A 21,162-nucleotide genomic window follows, 5' to 3' on the forward strand; every position below is an offset into this window, starting at 1 on the left:
AAAGGCCACTTCCTACTGAACTGCTCCTGCCTTATTTATCATACGTATTTTCCAAACGCCTTCTAGGTCACTGCAATTTATTTCCCCAACTATTTCATGGGCTGTCACCTCTTTTTTTTCCCTGGGCTGTCTCCCAGTTTCTTCTGCCCATTGCCTTCCTGTGCAGTTCAAACTGGCACTCTCCTGCCCCTCTTGCTGCTCACCCAACCAGCACCACCAGCAGCAATTTCAAAGTTAACTTTAACTATAACACACACAAGAAACTGGAATTGCCAAGGCAAAATTTGCTGCAGCATGTGTCTGGAATTGCAGCCAGAGATCCAAGTGAGCAGCAGGTCAGAAAAAAAAATCAAACCAACCACCCTCTACAATTAAATGTCTTCATATTAGATTAACCAAAAACAGTCTTTAGAAATAAATGAGTTAAGTAATTCTGCAACACAAGTTAAATGGCAGTCATGAGAGAAGGAAAAACTGCATGGCCCAAACCAACTGAACAAGGTAATTATTTTAAGCAAAGCCTTTTGCAAAATAAATTGCACAGAAATTGAGAAACCTGAAATGAAGTATATCTATCTATCTATAACAAATAAATATTTTTGGCTCCTTGAAGGAAGGGGTGGGGGAAAAAAAAAAAAAGAAAAAAAAAAGGAGAGCTGGTATTGTGTCCTTAACAGCAGTCTGTGAACCAGAACAAAGCCAGAGAGAGTTTCAAAGCACAGCAGCTCTCCCCACTCTGCTGTTTGTTCTGCTTATAAGCAGACAAGCTGTTTCCCTTCATCTGGAAAAACTCACACAGTAAGAAAAATACCTCAACAGATTCTGAGTCTGTAATAACAAAGCCCAAGGGGCAGCCAGAAAGAAATCTTTTGGCCAGTAAAAAATATTTGGTGTTTGGATCCTCAGAGAGAGCTGACTGCTTCTAGGCATAGGGCATATGTACATCCTACCGCTGCTAAAGAGGTCAGGAGATTCATTGAGATACTTCTCATTCCCGTCTCTCCTCCCCACACCCAGATGAAGGCTGCAACCCTCGCAGGTCAGCACAAAAGCGAGTAGAGGAAGCAGGAGCAAGGAGGTAATAGGGAGAAGGAAGCACATGAAAGACTGTACATCGGGATGAAATGTCTCCGTAACACCCTTGAGGAGGTGAAAGAGACTGAATGAAAATCCTGAGTCCAGGTTCCAACCTAAATTCTGAAGCTAGACCAGTGGTAGCTACATTGCAGTTCAGAAAACCTGGTAAAAACATCTCTCTGAAATATTGTTTTGATAAATATGCCATCTCCTTGCGGAATTCAAACCTCCAACTGTTCAACTGGCATGGACATCTCTGCAGTAACAACACATGCCACAGATTGTGAGTTAACTTGAATTACGTTTCAGATCTGGGGAGGGGAGGATGTCAGTGGGAGGTTTATGAACAGTATGCTCTAGCTCTGATGTTGTTATAACCAGATGGCTTCAGCTGTATCATTTACAACAACAAAAAAAAAAAACAAACAACAACAACAAAAGTGAAGTTGACAAATAAATCATTAATTCACCTGCAACTTGAACAATCTGAACAAGTCGCCTCCTTTGCAGATCTCATTTCAGACCTTCCGTGACAGTGTGTTCTGCAACTGCACCTGGCTCTGCAGGAAGTGTTGGGACAGACAAGTCCCAGAACAGATTATTTTCCTGCAGGTATCTCCCTGTCCTCCAGGGAAGAAGGCTGCCAATTCTGTACTGCTTCCCTGTAAATAACTCCCCCCCAAAAAAGGCCGAGGACAGGTGATGTGAACACCCGTTTCCTTTCTCCTGGGCATGTCTGCTGCCCAGGGCAGGGCTGAGCCAGCGCCACTCCTTGAACAGCTGGTCACTCTAACATGACAAGGATAAAAGGTCTCGTTCAGGCTTGAATATTTCAGTAAACAATGTGATTACTGCAGCATAATTAGACATCTCTGTGCCACACAGACAACTTCTGCAATTACCTGGCAATGAACTTTTCATGTCTGCATGCAATTATAAGCTAGAAATGCTGGGTTTGAGTCCTGACAGAGTAGTGGGGAGAATCTCATTATGACTAAATGCTTTGCTTACCTAAAAGGAAACACACGTTAAATCCAATATAAAAGGAATTAGTGGCATTCAAGCAATAGATGTAATATAGGAATTTGTGAACCACGTAAAAGGAAGGCTTTACTATACAGACAGTTGTGGGTTTATGATGAGAGCCTCAGTGGAGGAACACAAAAAGGGGCAGGGACCCGCTCATGAGTCACCATTGGATAAAAATAGACAGCAGCCAGATTAAACACATGAGCATATAAATGGAATTCTCCTTCACACAAGGGACAAGAAGCTGTGAGAGAAAAGTATGATAACAGAATGAACAATCAGAGACAACTGATACCTAATCTATTTTCTAGACAAAACAGAGTTAGTCTCTATAATCCATTACATGCCCTACCTGACCATCTTAAGGTCAGATCAATTTGCTGATGCCCTGGTGCTGTGTATTTCAATCTAAACTCCCTGGAGATTTGGGGCTAATGATGACATAAATGGATGGTGTCTATCCTGCCCAGACATCCTGCACTGCACCTTAATGTCACATAAAACAGATGGCGATTACACTATTCTCCCCTCCGACATCTAAACAGGTACAGGTGAAAAAGGAAGGACCACGGGTCAGCTTCACGCTGCTATTATTAAAGCCAATGCTCTCTTGCGTTTTGGCAATAACTGCTATGAGAAATAACACAGGTGTGCATCACAATTATGTTTGCAGCATTCCTTAATCAATCCCATCCGAGTTCCAGAAACAGCATGTCGCTACCAGTACATGGCAGGAGACCGAAACTGAACCTTTTGGGAGCCAGTTTTAAACTGGCAAGTCTTAAAGATGAAACAACAAAAAAGACAACAGATACCACACAGTACAAAATAGTAATTATTTATATTTTCAAAAAGAAAAAAGTTACCAGCTATTTTGAAACTTCTTCCCTGTAAGAAGAGTGACTAATAGAAAGGAACAGGACTGGCTCCTATACAGTCGGCAAGTCAGGTACAAACAGTTAAGAGTCATTTAGCAACTCAGGACAGGAACTTTTAACGCAGCGTTCATGAACAATAAAATTTCTCTTTTTTTTTTTAAAAAGGGGGAGGATGGAAATAAAGCAGGGAAAAATGCCAAAAACATTTCCCACAATATCTAAAAACAGTAACCGTTGTTCTTGTCAGACAGCACGCTCCAGATCAAGGATTTTCTAGTCCTCTCAAAACCAATACAGACTTGCCAAAGGCTGCCTTCAGTCTATTCACACCCTCCAGAACACACAACCTTACGCTGTCCCCTTTCACTTCAACCTGTCATGTTATAAAAGGTAGGGGTTTTTTTCTTTTTTTTTTTTTTTTCTTTTCAATTAACATACAAGTGCTACTAACAGAGAAACTGATCTTCTTGTTGCTGGATGGCAATAAGGAGTTACACAAACGTCCAGTTTTTAGCTCAGCTGGAAGGACTTAAATTCTCTTTTTTTGACATAAATACTACTGGAGCTCCCATCAGGTACTTCCTCTCCAGAACCTCACTGGAAATTCTTTTTAACCCTCCAACACTAAAATGTCCTCTTGCTCCAGGCATCTGACGATTTGTTCTGTGCTGCCAGACGCAGAGATGTTGTCTTCCCCAGTACCACTACTGGGTTGTTCCGACTTGGGTTGGTGCCTAAACCGAACCCTGTACTTAATTGACTCAGCCAAGTCGAAGGGAACACACAGACGATGCAGCGACAGGGATTCATTAGGTTGAACAGCCCCAGAGCCCCAGGCCCACCCTCCCCCCTCTCCCCAAGTTACTTGGTGCTGTTTTAAAAAGTCTGGGTGTCACGAAGCAGTCTCTTCCCCCCAACAACAGAGTAAAAGCTCCACAGATTTCGCTGTCTACCTGGTGGTCAAGGTTACAGCAGCAACAGCTGATGCTGCTTCCAGAAAAACATGGGGTGGTGTGACAGACAGAACTTTAGGATTGCTTCAGTCGTTTACGTGGAGGTCCCAGAAAGGGACACTGTGCAGAAGCCAATGAGCGATATGCCTCAGCCACCAAATGGGGATGCGACACTACCATAGACTTCCAGCCTGATGTCTCCATGACGTCAGAAGCATGACTAGAAATAAAGAAAGAACATCTGAAGTTACCAACTGGAGATAAAAAGCATTAACTAAATAGATTCTTTCCACATGCTCAAGAAGCACAACATTTTTAGTGTACTGTCTTAGGACCACCCTGGATGTATGTTAGGCATCTTCTGCAAAGACAGCAAGCTTTGGCTCTGCTGGCACAACTGTATGCTGGGCAGTCCTTCATCTTAAGGATGAAAAGCTCAAGACATACATGATCCCTGGTGGAGGACAGCAGGAACACAATGCTCATCTACCCTGACTACTCAGCACAGAAGTATCTTAAATCAATACAAAAAGGGCAGAGAACCCTATTGCTAATAATGCCTTCCCCTAGACTTGCTGCATCCTGGAACAAAATAAACTCACTAGTTAATGAAGTCCACTGCTTGAGTTTTTAGTTGATCAGCACTATGTAGGTCAGCTAGAATGAGGATCTCTGCTGCATTTTCCACAGACAGGTTACTGCACAGTGCATCCTCACACATCACCTTCAGACGTTCTAGAGCATACTGCAAAATACAAGCCAAAGTACAGTTACAAAGAAGAAAACACCTAATCATGCCTGATGTGAAGCCTTACTTGTGCTCCTTCACTGTTCAGTAACAAACTACTCTATTACGCTGAACAGACTTCTTTGCTTTGCTATATGCATCTGAACTGTACTCAAAGTAGTAAACAGCAAAAAAAGCGGAGGGAAAAAAAAAAAAAAAAGGAGACTCACGATGTACCCACCCTGAGGAAAGCAATGGAGAGGAAATATACCCACCATAACTCTCATCCTGGCCTTCTTGTGTTACAGGTTTACTGGTGCTGTGCTCATGCTTTGAAATGAGAATTTCAGGTCACCTGGAATACTTACTACCTCAGTTACTTCAAGGCACAGAATGCTGAAGCCAAATCTTTATTCTCACTCTATTGCTACATGACAGTATTACCTGGGTTCAGTGGGAAGACCTAACAGCGAATGCTCCATAGGTGTTCCAGCAATGTTTAGGCAGTTTTCACTCAATTTCTTTGCCATTAATGACCTGTACATTAACACCAACCTTGCTCAAGTAAATGCTACTAGTTTAATACTAGAATGTTAAACAAATGCCCCCGATTTCTTGCGGCTATCCAGCTGGAAATGAAACATCACAGTATGTCTGTAATGACCTGGCAAAAGCTCTATTCTAATGTCACATTCTCAGTCTAAGAGCTTCTACCATTCAATTGTGCATTTGCCTCAACGTTTTTTAGATCCACAGGGTTGGGCCATGTCAATGGTTTGCGAAATTCTAAGAAATTTGCAGTATGCTTAGAAGAAGAGTGCTGTCTCATAAATTTCACACTCTACTTCCTGCAGCACTTGAGACAGTATTGAAATATGGATACACCGGCAAGATTTTCAAAAGCACCACAGTGGTCTCAGGCAGACTTCAAAAAGGTCAGTTCTCAGAAACTGTAAGCCACTCACTATCAGTGAATGAAATGAAATCCAAACCCCAAAGCCCAGTCTTCTAGATCATCATTGCTGGGAACTGAGGTACTTCTGAAAATCTTGGTACGTGTGATGTGATTATGGGGTTTGCAGTTCTCTGGGTGAGACAAAATGAGTAGTTCTGAATATTCTAGATCCCATGATTACAATTCACAGGGAGTAGGAAAGCAGTCAATTCTAATGCAGTTCTTACAGGAGTAGTAATACTAGCACTACATAAACTGTCCTAAAGACTAAACAGAGTTAAGTCTTCTTCATGTTACGACTTCAAATTCAGTGATATTTCTAAAAAATAAAGTATTTTGGGTTTTTTTGTTTGTTTAATCTGACAGATAACTGCATTTGAGAGTATCTTTCATACTGTTTATAAGGCTTTTTTGGACAACTTAAGAGATGACATGATGTACAAGTTCCTGAGTATGTGAGGCTGCATTTGGAAGATACTGGATTTGTAAGCACTGCTCGCTCTGTCAACCTGAACAGAGAGCTGGTAACAAGCTCATTTGCATGACGATGGGAGCACTTGCCATAGGATAAGCACTATTACTATAGATTTTATAGTCTGATTGAGATTTTCATCCCATTATGTTTAATTTGAATGAATAATTTCAGATTATTGAAAAAAATTTTCACTTAAGGTTGTGATAATACTTATTTCAATTGAGGCATAGCACTCATAACCAAGACAGTTTTCTCCCACCAGAACATCTGAGAAGGCAAATCATTCACTTCCTTCATCTGTATCAATAAATAAAACAGTTTCAAATGAGGGGCAATCCATTAGTTTTTATTATTGTCTGTCAGTAAGCCTTGTTTGCTGCATTTCAAGCTAAAATTTCTCCTTTTGTAAATTGAATATTCTCCTCCATGGATGTATAATTTTTATTTTGATTTTCACTACAAATAGCTCCATTTCTAATTCCATAGTTGGGCAAAAGTAGCCATTCCGGTCTCTCAGGTACCAAGATTTCCCCTTCCCCCCTTTCTTAATTACACTTAAAATAAAAACCCAAACACCCAACCTAACAGCATACTTACCCAAGAGGCTGAAATAGTATCTCCTGGGTTGAGAAGACGTGCTTTGTTTTGGTTTTGGTCTAATTACATATTTTCCCCAAGAGACAGGAGGAACTCACAAGAAGCCATTTCAGTCTCTTGAGTAAATATTAGATGTTTTATGTGCTTTCATGAAAGATTTTTTATTTCTGCTTTTAAGAGACACACAATGAGTTTAAAAGGAAAAAAACTCTACATTAAAAGCCAGGAAACTCAAAGTTAAAGCCTACTCTGTCCTTAATGTACTGCTTCTTACTTACACTTGTCTCAGTTAAAGATGGGATGTGAGCTCTCAATCAATATGTGGCAATGATTATAATCAGGCCAAGAATCTCCTTGCATTATTTCCCATTTTAATTCTAGTTGCAGTGGCCTAATAATGGCATATGGAGCATTTCACCTCTAAAATCAGCATTTTTGATGAAGCCCAGGTCCGCCAGTGACAGGGAATTTGATGGCCGTGTGGTGGTTGCGTGGAACAAGGTTACATGCATCCACATCTTAAAATCCACCACCCTAACTGGCACCCACAAGAGAATCCAAGGACTGAAGAAGCATGGAGACTGAACTACGCTCTCACCCCTAGAGGTGGTCCCTCCAGGTCAGAGTTGAGGCACATTGGCAGGGCAGTGTGGAGACTCTTGCACTGCTTCTACCCGTGCTGAACCTGTTCGATGGATAAATTCAGGACTTTAGTCTCCAGTGCTGTCAAACTGGCATCTTTCACCAGCACTAAATTCACTTTTAAGAGAAAAAAGAAAAAGGAAATAAAATTTTGGTTATATATTAAGAATTTTCACTGGTTAATATGGCTCGCTAACCAGCAGAGCACTCTCTTCTGTCCTTGGTGCTGCAAAAGGAAGGAGGCAGAGGCTGGCTGGCGGGCAAGGCCACAGCGCTGCGCCTGCTACATGGAGACTTCCAGCAGCCTTCCAGTTAGACCATCCCCGACACCTCCCTGGCAAGGACCCTGCAAAGCCACAGATGGGTTAGGCAACAGGGCTTCCTCCAGTGAACCCCTTCTCTCCATAAACAGCAGGGACTGCCACTGCAAAAAGAAAATAAACAACAGGACCTTGCCACTCTTGTCTATCCATCACTTTAGAGCATCTCTTGAAGCTGCTGATACCAGCCAGATCGGGAGGAGAAGCACGCCCTGTTTGCCAAGACAGAACACTACTTTTGAGATTTGGTAATAATCACACTGAAAAAATATCGCCAGGTCCACCTTGAAATTTTCTTTTCACCCCCAGCTCTTATTCTGATGTTCTCTGAAATTTTAAAATGCTTAAAAATGAGCAGTAGAGACAGAAATTCCTGATTGTTGTATGTTAACACATGTATCTATACAGCTATAGCTATCTTGTATGTATATCCTGTCTTGTAAGTATTTTATACCACATCCAGATTTACCTGTAAGTTACAACCAATTCAAAGAAACTGCCCAACCACAATGATCACATGAAAAGCTTACTGCAGCAATCTCCAACGAACACTGTGTAAAGCAAGGTGCATGTCAGTCCTGGTTCTCTGAACACCCATAAATCCCAACTGTACCTTGTCAGCAGCTGCCAGCAAGTCATCGGCCATTTTGTCAAGATTTGGTGCCTTCCCCGTGTAAATAAAGCACATCATTTCCTTAAAAACTTCGGGCTCCACATCATTGATTTCAACCCGATTCTGTTATCAGAAAAATGAAGCTAATTAAGATCCTGACAAGAAGATAAGAGGCTTCCTTCTACCCAAGTTCTTTCAATCTTCAGAAATTTGCTACAGAGACAAACTATTTAGAATGTGTACTATTTGCAAAAAAAAACCCCAACAAAAAAACAACCCCAAGAAAAAGATGTGGACGGAGTAGGAAGAATTCTAAGTTGAATTTCACATTCTCTACTTGTCCCTATCCTACCCCAGTCTCCTTCCCCAAGAGTAACAAAGGTAACAATTGCCTCCTTGATCCCTTTCTTCCTCCCTTCAGGACAGCTGAAGCAGAGACCTGCAACTAGTGTGAGAAAAACAGTTAAAAGGTGACAATAGTCACAAAGACTACCTAAGAAAGTTATCTGACCCGTGATGCTAAGAGTTGACTAGAGAGCTATGCACCTAGCTGGAGAAGTTGTTCTTCCTTCAGGAACTTACCTTTTTACTCTCCTCCATCTCATGCTCAAACATGGCGCTGAAAACTGGGGAACGTGCTACGGCAGCGAGGAAAATAAAACACAGTTAGAGATGCTCTTTTACTCTTCAGGAGGAGCTAAGTGTAGCCTGCCAACACAACACCTGTCCAGATACTTAATGCAGGAAAAATTCTCCTATAGCAGACAGGGCAAATTGGGTACAACTAGTAAAGAAGTACAGGTTGTGACATTGTGGCTGACATAGCTTCAAACTGGGTATGGGAGAATTTATTACGTACTCTTCAGCCTTGGTTGAAAGGACATGGGTGGTAAGGTATGTTTCTTTACAAGAAAGTGTTCCTCCGGAAACGTGCTAACTTCTGCTTACAAATACTTTAGGAATACATTCTAGTACACTACAGCCACAAAAAAATTCTCCTACCATCCTTGCCATAGGAGGACACAGGCAATTAAAAACTAAGTAGGTATTTCTTCTCTACCTGTAACAGTTCACAAAACAATCTTGCACTACAACTCTGCAGTTAAAAGAGCTGCAGAAGCCTCCTTTAAAGACAAAGTAGCTCAAAATAAATCCACCTGCCATGAGGCTGTTGTCTCCTATCCTACTAAGGCCCATCCAGCTCAATACCAACCTGCCAGTATGGCTTTGTGAGCCTGGAACTCCTGGCCCGCAACACACAGGCAGCAGTCCGTGAAGCGTGAATTCTCCCAGAGTCCTCCCAACTCATCTGCCAAGCGGCACTCTGGTACCTTCACCATGTTCATAGTGTTCTGGCCAGAGATATTGACAGAGTCCTGTACCACGCTCACCTGGAGGGGAAGTGAGAGCAAACAACCCAAAAACTCAAACATGCACTGGAAAAACTAAACTCCCTACAGGAAGTTTTTGTTTCCAGGGCAGGTGAAGGGAAATGCAAAGCAAAACCCACACCTCCCAAGCAGAATCACTGCAGAATCACTGTATGATTAAAAATACCTCCATTTTTAAAGCATCCTTTCTACCCTGCCTTAGTGCCCATCCCAAGTCCTAAATCACACCAGTAGATTTTCTTCTCAATCCCACATTAACAGCACCTCTATGCAATTTAATCATAACTTTATTAGATGCTTTCTTAAGGAAGTGGAACCTTCTTTTTCTGCTTTTACAGACACCATATCTGACCTAGTTCTTCCCTTCTATCAACGCTCTGAAACCCTCCCCAATCAATAATGCAATACAGACAGCAGTACAAATGAAAATGAAGTATATGCAGAGCTTCTATAACCAAGCACTGCATCCCATCCATACATGTATGCAAAGGCAGTGTCTGACCCCTCAAATATCTTGCTGCTTCTGCTTCTAAATTTATTAGTAGTTCAACACTTCAATCACATTACAAAATAAAATAAAAAAGCCCAAACTAAACAGTAAGTTTTAAAAAGCAGCTTTTTGTCAAGTAATTAGGAGGATTTGGGAAAGGCAGAGAGATTCCTTATCACCTGCTCTAAAGCAGACATGGTTAGGGACCACAGGTAGCCATACCAGCTGATGAATAATCTACACAAAGGGAACAGTTAAAAGACTATTCAGCACCAAACCCTTATGTTAAACATGCAGTAAATCACAGCCTTCTACAGCAGACTCCAATTAGGAGAGATCAGAGTAACTAACACCACCCCACTAAAACAAAGCATAAAGGAAGAAGCTGACTGACAGGAAAACATAGATGAAACTCCTTCCTGGATCTGCTGTCAAGTCCAAGTTAAATTTCCGTTCTACTAATAAGCAATGGCCAAAGAACAATGGGCAGCAAAGGAAGCTTCACAGTTACGTCAAAGTAGTGTATTATGAAATGAGATGACAGAAGCATCTTCTAAGGGAAAAACATGCTGACAGCACATACCCCAAACTCTTGAGAAACCTCCAGTGGGTTTCTGATGGCAGCCACATCTTGTACAAACTATACAACACTCAAACTCAAATACCAGATGCTGCTTGACAAAGGGCACTAACGATTAGCCAGAGCAAATATGAGGAAGCTAATATTCTTTGTCATTAATTTGACAGTTATATCAACTTTTTGCCCTGTGACATGTAGATCAGCAACACCGACTCAAGGATAGATGAAAACTCAGATTCATTAAAATTGAATTCTAAGATGTAGATCCCTTGCTGGAATCCAACACTGATTACAGACCAGCCAAAAAAGACTTCCAAACTGTGTCTCAATCAACAAATCCTCTTCATATATGAAAGGAAGTCATGTTACTGACACAAAAATCTATCACATGACTTTTTACAGAAGTTTAGACTTGTAGATACTGAGTGGTGACCAGCCTTAGAGGTCAAAATAGGTAAAGTCAACATCTTAGCAAGGGAACCAACACTGCCTGGCTCAGAAGAGAGCTATTGCCATAACTTTGGTAAAACCATTCTTCTTAGAGATTTAGTGGAATGATATTTGCCTATGATGTTGGAATATAATTTAAACAGCAAAAAGTAATGCAGCTGGGATATGAACAGCCTGCAAAACTGAGGTTGAAAAATCCCCAAACCGACAACTATATGAAGTCACATAGGAAATGCTTGACAAGGAACATCATTCTCTGCCTTAATGGCATTTTCAGCAAGACATTATCCATGTTCAGCATCAGACATGAGCAGAGAGCAAAAGGCTTTTTCCTTTTGATTTTATTAAAGCAATGAGAAGGTGCAGCAGAGACATTCAGCAACCTTCAGGTCTACAGAAAACTCCAACATAAAGCATCTCAACATCCAGTATTGCTAATGCCTTAGAGAGTTTCTACACATAAAACATGCTTGCTGAAAGTACAGATGTGAGAAGCATCACTTGGCACCTGTGGCCAGTAGGGAAGCATTAGGAGAGATATGGCACACCGGGTTACACACCAAGAGACTTATAAGCTCAGGGAAGAAAAAGGAAAAAAGAAAGAAAAAAGAAAGGAAAAAAAAAAAAAAAAAAAAAGGTGGTGGTGGGGGAACCCCAAACCAAACTGTTGAAAGTTCTCACCAGACTGTTTCCAGACAACAAAACATTCCCCTCTGATACTACTAAGCTTAAGATTTCTTACATGCTACACTGGTAGAACAAACTGGGAGAACAGCTGTCAAGGCCAGGTGAAGCCAGCAAGTTTTTTTCTTCATTCAGAACAAACAAAAACACTGAGCTGAAGCTTTTGAAGGGAGTAATTCAGTAAAGAGTGGAGTGACTTGATGTAGTACTAGTTGCCAAGACTACTGGTGGATCTCAGGTTTATCTGCACTGGACCTCACGAATTCCCTTCTCAGACATTAATTTTTGAGTTTTGCTCCACGATTTTAAGTTTTCTGGCTCTTCTATCATGAAGGAAACTACCTACCAGACCTACAGAGATGTTATCCAAGATAACTGCCCTCTTCTCCTCCCATATTACTACAATCGTTAAAGGAAGGGCTCCCTCCATGACAATGTCTGTTACTGACTGAATACACATGCTTTAGGAGATATCTGTTAAATGTGCATGCTTATGATGGCCAAACAAAACTGAAAAAAACCACCCCACCAACGCAAACCCAAAACAAAACAAAAAACCCAAAACCCCAGCAGTCAAACAATTTTGACTGAAGCATTTCTTTTACTCCTGAAAGAAAACACAGCAAAAGAAAAAAAGACTCCCATAAAACACTGCAGGAGATCCAAAGAGAGGACAACTCATCCTACCTGTCCTTCCGGCAAAAGTCACAGCTATAGGATGTATTTTACAGTTAAAAGAAGACAATGGAAGTAAGACTGCAGAAGCTCTGAAGACACTAAATTAAGAGAGTTTGAATTCACTCATTAAGGTTTCTGAACTTAAGTATCTAGTTTTAGAAATAACTGTCTGCCTCTTTGTCTGAAATTCCTCTTAGTGAAATAATTTTGTAAGCAGCTGTAGAAAAACACAATGAACAGAAAATTGCGGTTACTGTAAAATTCCTTTCTCTTAAATGTTTAATTTTTTCTTTTTGTTGGCTATATAGACACACCTAGGAAAATAAAGAAAACACTTCTTTATTCAGTAGACAAGTAACAGGCAGGCCAGTTTCCACTACAGAACTAGTGTTGGTTATTATCCCAAGTGAGTTTCAAATTAAGGAGTACAAACAGATGGATGTGAACACTAAACCAGAAGGGAAAAGATAATCAAACATGCTTAATTCCTATCATCATCACAGGTAAAAGACAAATACAAAGTAATAAAAAATAAATGGAAGTGAAACGTGATGAATCACACAGAAAAAGCCATCAGCCACACAGGTGTGTGCACGCACACACACAAATAAAAATTTAAGTGCCATATAAACATCCAGTACTTTTCCTGACACCTCTGACTCCTTAAAAGAAAGGACAAAAGACAAGGTCACATCTACCTGAGGCTAATGGAACTGCTATTCTTTCAGTTGTACAGGAAGACTTACCTCGCAGAAGAGAGTGAGTTTGTCATCTGGAAGAAGTCCATTGGCCTCATCCAAAAGAAAGTCTCTTCTAATAAATTTTTTGAACCCCCAGTCCTTGCCTTGTACAAATCGATATGCTCGCTGGCTCTCTGAAAGAAAGATGTTGTGCTTCAAATACCAGCCAAGTGACTCGCTTGATCAAACGGCAATAGACAAACAACTGACCCCATCAGACAGAAAGAGTTTTTACACCGTTTTTACACACCCATTGCTTTTGTTTCTTCTCCTTTAGCATTCAGGATGGAGAATTTGAACTTTGCTCGAACTTCACTTTTTGGACAGCTCACCAGCAACAGATAAAGGGATAGATAATCTTTACTTTCTTCATCCAAGCCTTTAGGGTTCACACGTAAACACCTGTAGAAGCAGGCATCTGAATGAGATGTCAGGAACAGTTTTTGGCAGGTCATTCACAGCTTTCAAAGAAAGGGCATTGTAGGATTTTCACAATAAAATGTACAACAAGTTTGTTTAACAGCCACTGAACCACAAGGAAATAATAGATAGGTAAATAGAGTAGAACTGTATGTTACAGTCAGCCTTATGCTACGCCTTCAAGCCAGGTCATAATACACAGGCACTAACCACAAGCAAACCACTTCAAAAAAATACAGGGGAAAAGAGGGTATATGTGTGTGTGTGCATGGTTTAAATTACTGTAGAGCACCTTCAATGACAACTTTCACAAAAGGAAAGTGAAAGAAATAGTAGAATGGAGGCAATGGATTTGAGGCAGTGCAACAAATCCAGAGAAATAGTAGGTAAAACTCCACAGGAAGCAACTGAAGAGAAAAACTGATTTCTGGAAAGCTGGTAGTTTCTCAAAAACGTTTAATACTAGGGCAAGAGAAAACTACTCCTGTGTGAAGAAAAGGTAGTAAGTGCAGGAACAGGCTAACTCGTAAGCACTTCCATGACCTGAAACTTGACAGCAAAAACTAGGCCAAATGACTAACAGCTGAAACACACAACACTACCACCAAAGATCAGAAAGATCTAGACATTAGAATGAGATCTGACTAGCAAAGGTTATAAAGGTAGGTAATTTAATCACAAAAAGCACTCCAAGGAAAGCACGCGTCTGCCACCCAAAGGAAGGGAACACAAGTTGTATCACATATGCACACACTAAATTTAGTGGCTGATTTGCTGCATTCTGTCCTAAGGAGGTTTGGAAAAAAAATATGCTAAAACAATATCAGCAACAAGGAATAAAACGAGGACCAGGTGTCCATGGATCTACCAGGTCAGACAACTCACAGAAGATACACATTCTACCAAAGTCCACTCTGAGTTACTGGCTATTACATGAGAACTCAGGGGAGATAAAGGTTTCAAAGGAAAGGAAAAGGGCAAAAATATTGTCATCTTTAAGAAGCAGGAACTCCTGGGTAGAAGGAGTTACAGGACATCATTAATTTGATCACCTCTGTGTTAAGTCTTCAAATTCACAAAAAGCTGTCATAAAGAGGAAAGTAATACAGTAGCAATAGTCTTAAATTGCAGGATTTAGAGTGCAGGCAAAAATTATCTTTTTAACAACATGGAGTATTAGGGACTGAAACTGGGAGGCTGAAATAGCGCTTGAATATGCTGGCTAAGTATACTCAGCCAGTTAAGGTAAACATCAGTCAAAAAACCCCCAAGCTTAAGACATTAATAATCCTCCACAGCACATCTCTGCTTCAAGGCAGGAAGTAGTCTCCCTTCCAGTGATGGCTTCTATTACTCCAGATGTTTCCATTATCAGAGAAACACTGCAAACAGCCAGATCCTCAACATTTGTTTTGTGTGCCCAACAATTGTGCTGAAGCAATAGCTCTCCCAGTGCATATGCTGTACATGCAAGGAAGCAAGAACTTGTGTGCAGTACAAGTAGGTTTTTTAGAGATTTCCTCTGTTATAGAACCCCAAATTCTTTCACACAGTTGTACAAACAGGGTGAACCTCTCTGCTCTATTTCTTACCATTTGAGCTTATCATTGGCTCCAGATGAAAATGTTGAGCTTTTGATGACCTCACCCATTTCTTCTCGGCAGAAGCTAAAGTTGTTTATGGTCCACATGTAGGAAAACTTCACCACCTTGATCTTAAAACAGAGGATAATAATCTGGTTTAGGGTCATTCATGCTCATTCATACCAGCCATCTTAAAGGCAAAACTCAAAAACCTGGAAGTTTTACTGAGTGTTTTACGTGACAAATAACCCCCAAGCATAAGACAACAGAGTCTGGAAATGGCTGGCAGTGACAGCTGGAACACTCCAACTTCCCCAGTTGCCTCCTCCAAAGTTCCTCCAACGGCAGAAAGCAACATTTGACTGTTGCCTTTGTGAACACTCACTGTAGCAAGCATGACATTGTCTGAAACCCCAGACTTTAAACTTGTTTTGAATAAATTTCTTACCACAGGTTCTAACTGTGTTATCTCAAGAAAATCTCAGCACAGTGTAGCCTTACCTGAGTGTAGCACCAGCTCTCTGCTACAGGTCCACTCGACATTTCTGCCGGAGGAGGAGGACTCGGCACCCTTGACATCGCCAGTTTGAAGATTAAACAGAATTTCACAACTCAGCAGAAGAAATATATAATCTTCACCCTGTCAGTCCCAAAAAGATAAAAAAAACCCAAAACTAAGAACATAAGAGAAAAAAATGTCAGGAGTGCTGTTAAGTCTCATGGGACACAAGTTAAAGCCATCATGCTTTCTCTCTCTCCCCATGCACCTTCAAAATATGTTGTTACACAAAGTGCAACCGTGTTTTCTGAAGAGGAGATACACAACCTCCACTCATTCTTTCAACATGCAGCTCCTTGTGGGAATAAGCCTAGCATATGATCTCCTTCAAGGAGTCCAAGACTCAAACAGGAGACTCCCCACTTGATTTGGGATTTACTACTTTACCCTGAGGCCACCATTTCAACCCACTACTTACTCCCTATTTTTAATTTTGAGATTCTCAGACTATTCAGAGATTAGATTTAACAAATGCAGTTCTTAATGTGAAAAAGCTACAAGTAGCAACACACAACCCTAACTCAACAGCAAAAGAAAATCCTAGATTCAGAATGACTCCCAGTAACATCAACAGAATAATTCCCTATAGCTTAAACCTTCTCCTAAAGACTTATATTAGGGAAGGTGTTGGTAATGATTTCTCTACTTCAAACTGAATCCCTCAGGCCAGATGAAATTCTCATTGCCTTTATAGAAGGTGAGAACTTCACTAGCGTAAGTGCCAAGTCAAACTGTAATTTGCAGAGAACATACAGGGTTAAAACCACTGCAACACGTCTGAATGACTACACAGACACAACTGATAAAACAGGCACTTAGTTATCAGAAGGGAGGTTTTAAAACAAAATAATTAACCCATCTCTGACTTCTGAGTCCTGATCCCCAAGGCAGATACACAAAATATCTTCCAAGATGAACTGGAAACTAGGATTTGTAACTCTGACATATAAAAGCATCACACATGCCTTACAGTTTAGCCTCCTGCTAAACACTTTCTGTTTCACAGGTGGTATTTATCTGCCTTCCTCCGAACTGCACAGGACAGTGAACCACAAGAACTCCATTGCTGTTTTGTCCTCAGAAGGATAAAAAAAGGGTGAGTAAAAGACATAAAATCGTTATCTTGCAGCATGAATTGCTATAAATACAAAGGCTGATAATGAGGTTTGTTGCGGGGGGGGGGGGGGGGGGGGGGGTTGGGGGGGGTTGGGTGGAAGTAAAGCACAGGCTCACCTCTTGAGGAAGGCTGAGTCATTAGTTGTTGAAAGGAAATGGTGGAAAGCACAGAGAATATATACCTAAAAATCCCACACCTCAAAACAACAGGAGAATGTTCACAATAAACACATCAACATATAGGCACATAATTCCTCCCAAACTGCTATCGATATAATTTGGAGCCTTCAAGTGCAGTTGCAGGGTAGGTCTGGATTTGAATGCAGGCTCCAGCTGCAGACAAGACCTCTTCCCAGCAAGGCTCGCATCAGCCTCCACTCCAGCCTACGGCTTGTGCACTTCGGTTTGGAGCTGTATGCACCTTCAGACAGTACCTGGAAATACCGGTACACCGGTATTAGGTAACCGTAAAACAACAGTGGGTTTTTTTTTCAGGTTTAATTTTCTTTAAAAAAGCACCAGTGAGGCCAAGTAAACACTGAAAAAGAGATACTGGCTATCAGGAGCTAAGAAATAAGCATCTAACCCTGCAGAGATGCACGCTTATCTCGATGGAAATTTATTTCCTGGAGCAAAGCTCAGGGGCAAACAACTAACTCTTAAGATCTCCACTGCAGGCAACTAGCATGAACCTAAAACCAAGTGCTCTCAGATCAAACTGCTTTACAAACTTCTTGCATTCACAGTTTGTGCTGTGTAGGTGGAATGAGGAGAAAAAAGAATGTTTTAAGATGCTGATTTTAAAATCAGCATTTCAAAAAGGGACATCAACATGCACTTCAGGTACTTGCTGCAGGTTTTACTACATTAAACTTAAAATTACCACAATTCCTTCAAAGAAGTTCAATTGTTCCACTCCATGTCATTCAAATTAAGCCAAAATTAGCAGACAGTACTTTGAATACTGAGCTAATCGCCCTTCCATGGGCAACATTCAGTCTTGCCTCCCAAGAACATCATCACTTGACTGTCTCCAGTCACACATCTTTGACTGTCTCCAGTCACACATCTTTGGGGCACAGATATAACCTGAAATTCCAACACAAGCACACTTCCTCCTCTCCATGGCTGGGTGAAAAATCGCCTTTTTGCTGGTTTCAGTCTACGGTCAGGAGAGAACCAAGCTCTTTCCTTCCCCTCGGGGTTCAGAGAAGCACTGCTCAACTCCACCCAGGCTGCTGCATTGTTACATTCACAGCCATTTTTAATCTACATTATTCCAGTGATCTGTTTTATAGCACAGGCAAAACAACTGGGACACAAACTGGTGAGAGGAGAATAAGCAACCAGGGAAAGGATGAAGTTTCTGTCTGAAGCTCATCTCACTGACAGCAACCTGTCTGCTCACTAAGCAACAAGATGCTAACCCCAATGAAAAGGTTTGACCAGAAGAAAGCACAATGAATAAACAAAACACGATTGGGACATGAAATTGATTTTTTTTGTGGTTTGTTGTTAAAACTACTTAGTTTCAGTGATTATAGTTTTTAACTAACACCTTTTTACTCAAAGTACTTGCAAAAGTGTTCCTATCTCTTTTAAGATAGTTCCTTATGCAGAGTGAGAAACAATGCAACTTTTAGTTAAGAACCATTAAAGGGATGAAGAAAATACATAAAATTAGCTTGGCTTAAAATAACTTTTGAGTTCTCTGAAATGATAATACTATGGCCTTCCATCCATCTCCTTACATACATGGCCAAAATGGAGATGTGAATTCAACCTCAAGCCACAACAAACTACGCAGTCCTGCTCCTACGAGGGATTTTGGGCACGGCCAAGACACCCTGTAGCAACATGTGAGGAATGGCTGGAAAGTCAGCAGCAGCAGTGTCTGATCAGCATCCTCCCAGTGCCTGTGAGGCCACAAAGCTGCTCTCCTTGCCTGGCTTCAAAATTACACATAACAGTTCCAGAACAGTTTGCCTAAGGAACAGATTTCCACATAAGGTATGGATCAACAATAAACAGTTTTATGTAAGACGACCTCTACTTCCAGGTAAACTGAAGCAATTCAGTATCTCTTACACACACACATTAGAGAAGTGGTTTAACACTAAAGGTAATTACACAGTTAAAAGACTCCAGAGGGTGCTCCTTAAAGACAAATGGGTAAATTTAGTGGTAACACCTCCCTTTATGGCATGAAAATGAGGGATTAACGAGGAGGCAAAGAGGAGAAAAACAACAGCTTTTTATGTTACAATGGCACATTCATGACGCCTGTTGGAACAGCCTACAAAAATCGAAGGGTTTCCTGAATGGAGGGCAGAAGTCAATCCTAAATTCCTCTATTTTTCACTGGCCTCCAAGGAGCAAACTTCAGAGGGCTGTAGCCATCAACCATATACATGGGGAAGAAAAATAATCATGTGATGCAAAAATTGAAACGTTAGCAACTACTTTCTGTATTTCAACAAGGTTTTAAGATGCACCTAAACACTACCTCTATCTTACATATGCAAACAAGTTTTAGAAAGCTTCTGTGGTCTAAAGACAAGACAAATGCATGAGCTTGAGATTGACAGTTACTCGGAGGATATTAAATGGTCCTGTCTCTTTTATATCTTCCATCCTTTCCTCCCAGATGGCCTGGACAGGCAGGTGGTAATAAAAGTTATGACAACGTGCTAATAGAATTGCTGCATAATAGCGCGTCATTTGTTATGCTTTTAAAATGGCTCAAAGTTTCTAGATTTTAAAGATTTTCTACTATTTGGAACATACTTTCAGTCTGGTATGTCAAAGCTTTCTACAGATGCTTTGTGAGGCAGTTAAATACAGTTAAAAAGTGATGTTAAACTCCAACATACTCCTACGTAGCTCAATACAACAGTCAATTGTCAAATACTTGTCATCAAGTGACATCACTGGTACTTTTACTACTGTAGCAAGTCATAATGGGAATAAACGGGTAATACCGATCACTGTCTTTTGCAAAAATTGCCAGTAAGGAAAAACCTGCCACTTGCCTTGCTTATCAAGCACACCACCAGGGGAAGCACATAAAAGGTCACTGAAATTTATGCTTAGAAGCATGCCATGTTCCACCTTCAAACGCCGAATTGCTCTTCTGGCGTGGGCCAGTATTAAATGCATTTAAAAAGGAACCACAGCTGACTTAAGGTAAAGTTCTGAAATTGGCAGGGCACCCCTGCTGTTTATTTGTTCATAAACACTTAATACTTCACCACTTCACACTTCACTAACAGTGCTGGCATCTCTGAACTAGGAGTGAATTAAAAAGTGCCACAGGCAGAGGTTTTAGGAAAACATTTTGTAAATAGTTTGGGCATCAAAATTCTCTCTGGTCAGGAGAAGCCTGGACACACTTGAAGGTAAAAGCATAAATATCAAGTCACAGGAAACAAAATATAAAATATTATCTTACAGACCCCTGTTAGCCCACACAACCTGTGAGCTTCTCACTTCCTTCGATATAAATAACAAACAGCCCTTGTCTCTGGACATAGCTAAGATTACAGTTAAGAAAAAGAATAATTCTCACCTCATTCACAACCACTGCCAGATGAGAACATTTTGTCTAAGAACCTGAGCCAGATCAGACCTTTTTGAAGCACAGGAAATGTTCCCTTACTACTCTGTCCTCATAATTACCTCCTGACTTAACTGCTGTACCAAGACTTCTCAGCTCAAAACTTCATCTACTGTAGGAATCATCAAAAAATATTCTGTGAGCAGCAAAGACTTGACCCAAGAGAGGTGGGGAACATTAACTCAATTCTAGAAGAGGCCTCAAAATTACTAGACTTTTGCTAAATAGCCTGCCAATTTCTACTCAAGATAAACCAACTCCCTTTTAAGAAACCAGTACTTTACACTGGAAATTTCCAAGTACATTCATTTGCAGTAAGTTTTATTCAGCAAAAGATAACTTACAGAAGCCTATTAAAAATATACTCCTTTTACAAAGTGTTTCGAAATATGGGGTGGTTGTTTCTTGAACCAGCAACGTATCAAAGACTATCCAAGAACAGCCCAGAGAGAAGGAGCAGGATGAAGATAATTGGAGCAATAAAACAAGGGCATGAGATATGGAAGCACAGGAAAAGACCAGTATCTTCCTACATTCTTCAAAACCCTGGAAAGGGCAATGGAAGGTCTGAATTCACTGCTGTAAAGAA

The 21,162-nt window shown here is 40.8% G+C and overlaps 1 protein-coding gene across 6 annotated transcripts in view; it reads right to left on the reverse strand.

Moving 5' to 3' along the window:
- Positions 1-2,928: 2,928 nt before the first annotated feature.
- The window catches only part of SPOP (speckle type BTB/POZ protein), a 28,495-nt gene continuing 10,261 nt past the window's right edge, over positions 2,929-21,162 (reverse strand). For all 6 annotated transcript variants that reach the window (XM_055697383.1, XM_055697385.1, XM_027805735.2 and 3 more), the window contains 9 exons: positions 15,784-15,922; positions 15,292-15,413; positions 13,530-13,681; positions 13,286-13,413; positions 9,480-9,657; positions 8,849-8,904; positions 8,267-8,389; positions 4,540-4,682; positions 2,929-4,157 (listed from right to left, as the gene is read on the reverse strand). In XM_055697383.1, the coding sequence (XP_055553358.1) occupies positions 4,013-4,157; positions 4,540-4,682; positions 8,267-8,389; positions 8,849-8,904; positions 9,480-9,657; positions 13,286-13,413; positions 13,530-13,681; positions 15,292-15,413; positions 15,784-15,861 (1,125 nt within the window). In that variant the 5' untranslated portion in view covers positions 15,862-15,922 and the 3' untranslated portion in view covers positions 2,929-4,012. The remainder of the gene's footprint in view (positions 4,158-4,539; positions 4,683-8,266; positions 8,390-8,848; positions 8,905-9,479; positions 9,658-13,285; positions 13,414-13,529; positions 13,682-15,291; positions 15,414-15,783; positions 15,923-21,162) is intronic.

The sequence above is a fragment of the Falco cherrug genome, chromosome 20, assembly GCF_023634085.1.
Source record: "Falco cherrug isolate bFalChe1 chromosome 20, bFalChe1.pri, whole genome shotgun sequence".
Lineage (NCBI taxonomy): Eukaryota > Metazoa > Chordata > Aves > Falconiformes > Falconidae > Falco > Falco cherrug.